Source organism: Episyrphus balteatus, chromosome 4, assembly GCF_945859705.1.
Source record: "Episyrphus balteatus chromosome 4, idEpiBalt1.1, whole genome shotgun sequence".
Taxonomy (NCBI): Eukaryota; Metazoa; Arthropoda; class Insecta; order Diptera; family Syrphidae; genus Episyrphus; species Episyrphus balteatus.
In genome coordinates this window covers 59,696,140-59,706,989 of record NC_079137.1, presented here as the reverse complement: position 1 = coordinate 59,706,989, position 10,850 = coordinate 59,696,140, and the positions used below count along the sequence as shown (strand labels likewise).

The 10,850-nt window shown below is 29.2% G+C and overlaps 1 protein-coding gene across 1 annotated transcript; it reads left to right on the top strand.

Moving 5' to 3' along the window:
* The first annotated feature begins 3,179 nt into the window (after positions 1-3,179).
* Positions 3,180-10,184, top strand: LOC129919291 (solute carrier family 26 member 6-like). The gene is made up of 6 exons (XM_056000147.1): positions 3,180-3,221; positions 7,227-7,321; positions 7,394-7,934; positions 7,995-8,738; positions 8,801-8,949; positions 9,545-10,184. Exons 1-6 carry the CDS (start codon positions 3,180-3,182, stop codon positions 10,086-10,088), a joined length of 2,115 nt encoding a protein of 704 aa, XP_055856122.1. The 3' UTR covers positions 10,089-10,184.
* Positions 10,185-10,850: the final 666 nt, after the last annotated feature.

Sequence of the window (10,850 nt, the reverse complement as noted above, 5' to 3'; positions counted from 1 at the left end):
TCGAAAAAGTACCAAAATTGAAAAGTTTTTAACTGATTTTTTGATAGTTTTTCTAACCGGAAAACTTACAATAATAATGGAGAAAGCTCAGATTTCGCTATAAGAAATGATTTTTGATACTATTGGGTGCGTTTAAACAGTGAACGTTGAACAAAACACTTAAAAAAGAGTAGTAGATTTGTTTTGCTGCTGATTTAATTTTTGTTCTGGACATTAGATCTTATTGCTTAAAGCAGTAACCTTAAGCAATAAGATCTACTGTCCCCAGGTTACTTGTCCAGGTTACAGGTTACTACTCCTAACCAAAAATTGAGAAATATTTTTTTTTATTTCTCAGTGCACCGACTAGGAAATATTTAATCGAGCTAAATAAATTGTTATGATTCAAAAGTCATAGCACCTTTAAATTTTCGTTTGTTTTATCGGTCAAACTTTTAAAAAGGTCAAGTTTTCGTATTCTGAAACATTTTTTTATGATAAATTCAACATTTGAGCTTTAATTTCTATCCATTTAGAATTTTTGTATTGCTATACTTTTTGGGATCAAAATGGAGGACAGTGGTTACAAAGACTTTAGGAAAAAAAAAATGAAACTATTTACTAAAATTTGTCACTTAACACCTTAATCACGTAAACGCTTGAATTATGCTCTTGAATAACATACTTTTTTAATCACAGTCACAACTCAATCATAATCGTCGTATATTAAGGTGTTTAACATGCAAAATATGATCAAAATCAAAAATACAAAAATTAATCGTCGGAACGGAAATTTGTTCGATTTCATTCGAATTGGATAGTTTTTGCTTGTCGGAGAACTTTCCGCTCCGACGAATACTTCGCTAGAGCTGAATGGGACTAAACAATCCCATGTTATTAAGTTACTTTTATTCTTAGCCGAAAGTTAGTGCCAGCCAGATCGATTTTTGTTTGCTTTTTCTGTTTAAAGGTTAAAATTAAATTGTAAGTTAAATTATACTAAGTTTCTACTTAAGATTTTTTTTACATTAAAACAGGTGTTTTTTTCATTATTTAAGTGAAAATTTTAAGTGATTTTTTATGAGAAATGATCTTTGGATCAGAACCAATATAAGGTATCAAAACTTGGCCAAACAAATCATTCGCACAAATTTTGTCTCTCATGATAGTAAATAAAAAGTTCCCCCAGCTTCCAATATTTTTTAATGATTTATTATATAGGTAAATGAGTATAATTCTGAATGAATAATAATGATGATTTAATCTCTCAGTAAATTACCAACAAAAAAAGTAAACTTTTTGTCAGTTAACTGCGCGGGTCACTGTGGTATGCGTAATTTTTTTAAATTGAAACGATTAATGGAAATTTTTTTATTAATGGGCAACTAATCTGACGAGTTAACCTTCAAATGGTTTATTTTGTATGTAAAATTTTACATATGCTTAATATACAGAAAGTTAAGTGAAACCTGCCATAGCTTTAGATTTTTAATCCTCGCGCCTCGGTTCAACGGATTTGGACAAATTTATAAACAATAACCAAAAAATCTTCTTTTTATCTTTATGTCACTCCATACGGATGCTGTGATTTTTATAAAAAAGACAAACACTTTTGATTTTATCATTGTTTTTTTTTTTTTTTTAATAGAAAGTTTAAAGTGTTCATTCAAAACAAAACGTTTGCAAATATTTGCATCAAGGGCAATTTCTTTTGATCCAGTCTTTACACATTATTTATAATCTTAGTTAAGATCAAGATTATATTTTATTTATACCTATGCATGTTCATCTCCGCAGATAAGAATATTTAAATTCTTAAGAAATATTTCAGGTAAGAAAAAACAAAAGTTTCAGTTTGAAAATTATTTCACATAAGTATACTGCGTTTCCAACAAATCGATTTTATTTGAAAAAAAAAAAAAATAAAATAAAATAAAAACCAAAAATGAAAACTAATCAATTTAAATATACCAGAATAGTGGAGTCAAAACCTCCATCTGTTTGTATAATTTTTACCATATTTGTTTTGTATTTTCTGTGCGTTTATGTCTTTATGAATCTTCTTTTTAAAACACTTGTTCTCATTAATGTATCTCATATAAATAACTATAAAAAAAAAATATGTTCAATTGCTTAGATTTTTATCTGCATATCTTATCATTTGATATTTCTTTTTTTTTTAATTTCAAAGTGTTAATTAACTTATTTATCTCTTTTGTTTTGTTAGTTTATTATTAACTTAAAGTACATTAACATTAACGAAACAATGTATAAAATTAAAAAGTGCCTCTATGAATGAAGTCAGTAGTATAATATAACCAGACTAAATCTCGCGATCGTAGGTATACTATGACAGCTTTTATATAAAAGTTTTTTTTTTTTTTTAATTTTAAATGATTTCATTACACGTGCAATTTTTTCCACAGTTTCAATTTAAAATGCTTATATTATCAGTGCTCAGAGTGCTAGTAGAAGTGTATATACCTTTTCATATTCGTAATATGAATTGCTTAGCAAATCTTGATTTGACTCCACTTAATTTACGGTTTTCGATTGGAGAACGATAGTCGACAATCGACAACTTGAGAAATCGGTATTGCGAGATGAGAGTATCGACTGCAATCGTTAATTGTTGGTCGCATTTTCGTGGTCGAGGGAGTTTTTATTAGTCGGGGGATTTTTTTGCAATCGAAAAGGTAGTTTTTTTTTTTAAATAAATATATTTGTTGAAAAAAAAAAGTTTTTAACTAATTTTATTGAACGCATTGCCACCAAATAAATAAGTGCTTTAAAAAAAATGAAAAATATTCGATAAGTTTTATACCTACTAATTTTTGTCAATGAAAGTGCAAGAAAAGTGTTTAAAGCTTTTTGTTTAAACTATATAAAACATGGGAATTAGCCTGATTTTTCAATCGTCAGTTAGACTATCAGAAGTCGATGTAAAAAAAACTTTTATTCCTAGGAATAAGCTCTAACTGAGGTTTATCTAACTATCAAAAAATTGGCCCTTAGGGACAAACAAAAATTTAAACTTCGAGTAAAAAAAATTTGTGAATATTTTAAATAACTCCCAATACATTTACATTTTCAATAATTTTGTACATATATGCTTTTTCAAGTTAAATAATATGAAATGCAAAAGAATTGACATTTATGATCGCATCAGAGATGAATAACCACAGCAAACTATAATTACAATGACTAACTCAAAACTATCTGAGTGTGATCCACGCTGTAAAGTATTTTTTAGCTTCCCAGACATGCATGTATTGAAAGGTGTTGTTCTCAAGATTTCTACTTCAGATTAGCTGATATCAGTGTAATGCACAATTTTAAGCACAAAATTGTTTTATTGTAAGTAGTTGCAATCTTGCTACTTAGTAGTGGGAAATGTTTATAAAACTGCTAGTATTTTTTATTATTTTTTTAATGATTTAGACGAGCATGCAATTTGCTAATGCAGTTCGATGGAAAAGTATCAACTTTTGTATCTTTTCTTAGTTTAAATTCAACGGTCACTGTGGCGTATGTGGAATATTTTAATTTTGTTCAATCAAATTTATCCTTGTGAAAGGAATAATGAAAAGTATTGGACTTTGTAGAGCATTTCTAATTATTCAAGGGTAGTGCGTTTAAGTTTGGTTGAAAAACCGAGAGCCCAAAGCAAATTTTGGAACTGGATGTATGTATAAAGGGTTTACAAGGGTTTTGTTGCCGAAACAAAAATATACTTTTCTGAAGGTTTTTGGGTATGCTGAACTCGAATCGGAAGTCAAAAACAACTAATTAGCTCCCATTTTTGAGATTACCGTTAGAAAATGCAAAAAAAACGTTTTTTTGAGTTCTTCGGATATTATTCTTTTGTATAAGGAAAATTGTTTGAGCATATATAGTAACGCGGTTTCTATAAGAACTGTTTTCCATCTTTCGATACCCGTTTAAATCTTTTCAATATCTTTTGTATTGCCCGAGATATCTTAAACTGAAGTCAGTGGGTTTGGCTTCATATGTATATCATAATGAAGATAATGACGTTATAAAATTTATAAAAATACCAAACAATTGAGGATATCTCGGGCAGTAAAAAAGATATCGGAAAGATTTAAACAGATTTAAAACAATTTTCCATAATATAAAAGAATAAGGCTCGAAGTGCTGCATTTTCTAACGGTAATATTTCAAAAACGGGAGCTGATTAATTTTTTTTGACTTCGGATTCGAATTCAGCACACCGAAAACCTTCAGAAAAGTATATTTTTGTTTCGGCAACAAAAAATAAGCTTAATTTTGTTAACCAGTGTAATCAATCCTAATGACGAAGTAAAAAGTTAAGACGCTTTAATTGGCATCATAATATGGTTTTTGAGGGGTTGAAAAATGTGAGTTTTTGTATTAATGTGAGTATGCTCAATTCATATTTTTTTACATTCCAATTATAAAATCTGGTGCTCTGTCGTTTTTCCTACGCATAGTCAAAAAATAAGTCATAATTTAAATTTCAATAGTAATATTATGGCTTTGATACAGTGGTTTTATTCATGTTAAAGCATTCGAAACAGTGTGGATACCACTTCAGTTTTAGAAATTCAAACAATGAATCATTCTATAATAGTTGCATAAAACAGCTTGTTAAGTTCATTTTGTTCAAAACCGATTTTAGTAAAATTGAAATTTCTCAAAAACGGCTCCAACGATTTTGTTTAAAAAATTCAAATGTAAGTTTTAATACAAGGTCTATCTTCTAATAAATTTTTTTTTTTTTTGAAAATCATTATTAACGGTACCTGCCTTAGAACCGTTTTTTCAAATCCGATTATCTCCGAAAGTGCTTATTCGATTTCAACTTTTTGTAAAGAATCATTGATATGATTTTAGTATAAGCCAAAAATAAAACTTCCAAAAAAATAAATTAATTAAAAAATAAAATGCAATATTTTGCATGCTAAAAGCTCTTTTTTTAGTTAACTCAACATAACTTACCTAAATTTGAGTCAAGAAAAATGAAACAGGGAGGTAAGAAATTTCAAGGTTCGAATAATAAAAGCTTAACTTTGTTTAAGAATAAAAATTTCATGCGAAAGTGTTTGATTTTGTGGGTAATTCTATTCATTCATTCATTTATACCCGTTTGCTGATTCGAACCTTAAGCAATTTAAGTTCTACATAAATCCTTATGTGACAGTTTATGCAGAGGGAAAAGTAGGGAATAAGAGTTTATGTTCAACATAAATTAGTTTCGATTCAGCAAATGGCCCTTAGAGCCCTAAAGCGTTCCTTCACGTAGAAAAAAAGGGCACCTTAAAATAAGATGATGACCACCTCAATTCCTATGATTTTTCTCAGTGTTGATAACATATTCACACGCACAGCCAAAATGAACACTGAAAAGAATTAATTTTGTTCGTGTGATGTTACACATCCCGATCTCGGAAATCACATTTAAAAAAAATGGATACGTGTTCGAAATACTAACTTTTAAAGCTCTTAGTAGTTTATTTATCGAAGAATGTATAGCAATCGGGCTACATCTTGAGTAATAAATGTCCATATTGAACAGAAGAACTGACACCTGAATGCTGAAGCAAGAGTTAAATTAAAGTTCTAAAAATAAAATATTGTACAAAATTCAACAAAAAGAGAAAAATACACTTTCATTTAAAGACATTAAGAATACGAAGAAGTTCTTTTATCTTTTAACATGATAGGTAAGAAAGTCGTATGCGGCAAAATTTGGAGAAAGATAAACTTTTAAGGTTTGTGTTTGTTCTTTTCTAACAATTTTTCCATTAACAAATCTTTTAACAATTGTTAATAAACATAAACAGATTAAATTTGTTTTATCTGTATCGATTTAGATTTCTGTTCTTAAAAAAAAAGTCATTTGTGCAATTCACACGTGGAAGAAGTGAAACCTTAAAAAAAAAAAATTTTCTTGCAAAAAAAAAGAAAAAATCTACCTATTTTTATTCTATCTCCTTTAAATATGTACATGTTTTTTATATGACAACCTATATTAGTTTTATACCATCTGAAAGCTTATTGTTTCAGCTCAAAATATTTATACCGTCTATGTCTATACAACATCTACAAAAAGAGCTTATTTTTTTCAAACCAAATCACTTTTCATCTAAAAAGCAAAAAAATCAATCTTTTTTCTCTTTTAACACCATTAAGTATATTTTTTTAAATGATACAACCTATAGTAAATTTTATATCATCTGAAAGGTTATTTCACCTTTTATTACTGACTTCCAAAAAGGAGGAGGTATTCAATTCGACTGTATTTTTTTTTTTTTTTTGTTACCTCATAACTTTGGACTGAGTGAACCAATCATAATTCTTTTTGTATTGAAAAGCTAGTGGGTGCCATGTGGCCCCATTTCAATTTCGTTCAGTTCTGGCCATGGGAACTATTAGAAAAACCATAAAACCCAGTTTTAGTCGGTTTTGTTTTTTTTTGATAAAAATGATTACATGACGTATCATATTTCTACCATGCCTAGACAAAAAATAAGAATTTTTTAAAGCCAACTATGTCGAAATTTCAAGCTGAGATTACGGTACTTCCTACACTGGTCATCGTCAAAAGATCTCCACACGTGTTTTGAGGTATTTTTCAAGTTTTTCAATTTAAGATTGTGTAACTTTTAGAGCTTGTACAGTAATTGTGATATATCCAATGAAAGGTTATGTTATCAGCATGCGTATTAAAGTTAAATTAAATTTGTATGTGCACTAGATCAAAAGATATAACGCGTGTAGAAAAAGAACATCTTTTCACAGTTATATCAGAATTTTGAATATGAAATTAATGAAAATTTTGTACATTTATGGTTTATTTAATTACCTATCTACAGTACAAATTTCATTCATCTATCTATTAAAAAAAAAAGTTATAACAAGTTGAATGTTCGTGTCGCGTTTTCGTTTCATCTTTTTTCAAATCACTACGATACTAAAGAAGTTTTCACTTCAAAAAGTAATTTTATTTATTTTAAATCCTCTAGTTATATAATATCATGATTTCGTAATTTGTTTCAAATTTTTCACTTAGCACTTTTGAAAATATTTGCATAAATGAAACATGCGTGAAATTAAAATATAGCTCATAACTGTTTATTATAGTACAACGTGTATAATTTTTACTGATCAAGTTGAATGAGATTTGACTTAAACCTCTTGAGCTATTATCAAAAAATAAAAAAATAAAGTTCTTTTTTAAGAATTTGTTTTATGCTTTGCAGAAACGTTCATCCCAATATAACAACAAAAATAACCATAAAACCAATACCCTCCTATTGGAGATGAATACCGTGGAAAAACAACACTTAAACACAGAGTAGGCAAAGTACAAACTATAAAAGCAATAAGTTCCATTTAAAATAATTTATGTTTTCACCTCTCTTTTAAGAAGCGAACCTTTCAAAAAAAGCTTCCTTGATCACAAACCAAAAGGTCCACCCGAAGTGAATATACATCGAGATGTTGTTGATCAAGAGACTGTTATCAAACAATCACGTTATACCGGGCGTGACAAAAGTTTGCTATATGGACTTAATAAATCTTGGACTTCTTGGAATTTCCTCAACACTTTCACAGGAATTTTTCCCATATTCCGATGGCTACCGAAATATTCCGTTCAAAAAAATCTTCTTGGAGATATTATTTCTGGATTCACAGTAGCCATAATGAATATACCACACGGAATGGGCTATGGTATCTTAGCCGGTGTGACTCCTAGCAATGGATTGTATATGGCAGTATTTCCAGTATTAGTCTACTTATTTCTCGGTACATCGAAACATATTTCGATAGGAACGTTTGCTGTTATGAGTATTATGACATTCAAAGTAGTGCAAACATATTCGACAGAAGATTTGAAGCCTGGAGAAGAAGGATATACGCCGTTAGAAGTTGCAACAGCAACTGCTATAATGACAGGAGTTGTTCATGTAAGTTTTTTTTATCAGACGATGATAAGAAAATTTCTAACCTTAAAATTTCTTTAATAGTTTCTAATGGCACTAATGCGATTGGGCACCCTATCTTCTCTGCTAAGTGATCCTTTGGTAAATGGCTTTACAACAGCTGCTGCAGTTCATGTAATGACAAGTCAGTTAAAAGATGTCCTCGGAGTATCAGTTCCTCGACACAAAGGTGCTTTCAAGATCGTTTACACCTTCATCGATCTGGGAAAGTCGTTCCCATTTGCTAATTTATCATCCATGACAATTTGTGGCGGTATCATTGTCTTCATGCTTATAATGAATGAGTTTGTAAAACCTTGGGTGTCTAAAAGATCGCGATTTCCCATCCCTGCAGAGTTGATAGCTGTAGTTGGTGGAACCCTGTTATCAAGGTATATAGACCTTAATGGCAACTATGGTGTAAACTTGGTTGGTGATATTCCTACAGGCCTTCCGTCTTTTAAGTTCCCACCTTTGGAACTGTTGCCAATTGTAGCTGTTGATTCAATAGCCATAGCTGTTGTTAGTTATTCTATTGTTATGTCAATGGGATTAACATTTGCCAAGAAGCATTCATACGATGTTAGACCTAATCAGGAACTTTTTGCAATGAGTGTGGGAAATTTTGTTGGCGGATGTTTTTCATGCATTCCAATGGCTTGTTCATTGTCACGTTCTGTTGTACAAGAACAAACAGGTGGTAAAACGCAGATTGCATCGTTTGTATCGTCTTTGCTTATACTGGCAACAATTCTTTGGATTGGACCGTTTTTTAGTACTTTACCAAAAGTAAGTAAAAGTAATTTTTTTTTTTAAAGCGAAATATTTTTTGTATTGTTGTTTGATTTTAGTGCGTTTTGTCTGGAGTAATTCTAGTCGCTTTGAAGCCTATGTTCATGCAAGCACGGGAATTAAAAAGTTTCTCTCAACAAGGGAAGTTGGAAGTTCTAACGTGGATTTTTACGTTCTTTTTTGTCGTTTTTGTTGATATTGATATTGGGTGAGTAGGCATCAAAGATCCAATTTTAACAAACATTTTAACATTTTAATATTTTAACATTTAAACATTTTAATATTTTAACATTTTAACATTTTAACATTCTAACATTTTAACATTTTAACATTTTAACATTTTAACATTTTAACATTTTAACATTTTAACATTTTAACATTTTAACATTTTAACATTTTAACATTTTAACATTTTAACATTTTAACATTTTAACATTTTAACATTTTAACATTTTAACATTTTAACATTTTAACATTTTAACATTTTAACATTTTAACATTTTAACATTTTAACATTTTAACATTTTAACATTTTAACATTTTAACATTTTAACATTTTAACATTTTAACATTTTAACATTTTAACATTTTAACATTTTAACATTTTAACATTTTAACATTTTAACATTTTAACATTTTAACATTTTAACATTTTAACATTTTAACATTTTAACATTTTAACATTTTAACATTTTAACATTTTAACATTTTAACATTTTAACATTTTAACATTTTAACATTTTAACATTTTAACATTTTAACATTTTAACTTTTTAACATTTTAACATTTCTTCTCTTCTTAGACTCCTCGTTGGAATTTGTTTATCTCTGGTAACTCTTTATATTAAAGACTTTAAACCGTACAATTCACTTCTTGGAACAATTCCCGACATTGATGGTGTTTACGTTGATATTGGTCAACATACTAAGGCAGTAGAAATTCCTGAAACAAAAATTTTCCGCTACACTGGGTCATTAAATTTTGCAACAAGAAATTTCTACAGGAAATCTATGTACGAAGCTATCAATGTTGATTGTCAGAAACTTCGTCGTGCTTCTTTGATAGCCATGGAGTCAAATGGTGGTAAAAGTCATATGCTCAATTCATTCCGGGTGCTAATTTTGGACTTTTCATGTCTTGCCCATATTGATATGGCTGGTTGCAGGACTTTAAGTGAAATTAAGAAAGAAATGGCTCTACTTGGAGTGAGGATATTTATTGCTAGTCCAATGGATCGTGTAAATGATACAATTGTTCGCAGTATGGCTCTGGGTGAGGGTCCTTTTGAAGTATTTGCCACATTGAATGATGCTGTTGCATATGGAAATGCATGTCGTAATGCATAATAGTAGTAAGTTTTTAAAGCAATCTAATATTAGAAAAAAATCATATTAATATCAGAAGAAAGATAGTAGCAGTACTTAATTGAAATAAAAAAATTGATCCTTTTTTAGATGAGATTATAACGAAGAACAAAAATAATAATAACATTATAATGATCGGAACTTTTTGTTTATTATTTTTAAGAAAAGTTTGACAAAAAAAAAAAAAAATGTTTCCGATTTTATATAAAAAAAAAAAACAAAAATAGGGAAGAATGATTGCGAAAATTGTAAAAAGATAATAATGTTACTTAAATAAATTCTTCTATTTTTATACAATTTTATGATTTTGTTGACTTGTATAAGTTTTTGAGTACGAAAAGTCAGGATATTGTATGAGAACTTCAGAGAGTGAAAAGTAAGCCTTTTTGGAGTAAAAAGTCCTCATTGAAAAGTCAGCATATTGTATGAGAACTTCAGGGAGTGAAAAGTAAGCCTTTTTGGAGTAAAAAGTCCGCATTGAAAAGTCAGCATATTGAATGAGAACTTCAGGGAGTGAAAAGTAAGCCATTTTTTAGTAAAAAATCCTCATTGAAAAGTCAGCATATTGAATGAGAACTTCAGGGAGTGAAAAGTAAGCCTTTTTGGAGTAAAAAGTCCGCATTGAAAAGTCAGCATATTGAATGAGAACTTCAGAGAGTGAAAAGTAAGCCTTTTTGGAGTAAAAAGTCCTCATTGAAAAGTCAGCATATTGAATGAGAACTTCAGGGAGTGAAAAGTATGCTT

What these genes read in the sequence shown, in the direction of transcription:
- LOC129919291 (XM_056000147.1), top strand. Translation starts at nt 3,180, where the DNA reads ATGACTAACTCAAAACTATCTGAGTGTGATCCACGCTGTAAA. An exon ending in TAATGACAGGAGTTGTTCAT is followed by an intron (nt 7,935 to 7,994) that starts GTAAGTTTTTTT and finishes TTTCTTTAATAG; the next exon opens with TTTCTAATGGCACTAATGCG. An exon ending in TTTTTAGTACTTTACCAAAA is followed by an intron (nt 8,739 to 8,800) that starts GTAAGTAAAAGT and finishes GTTTGATTTTAG; the next exon opens with TGCGTTTTGTCTGGAGTAAT.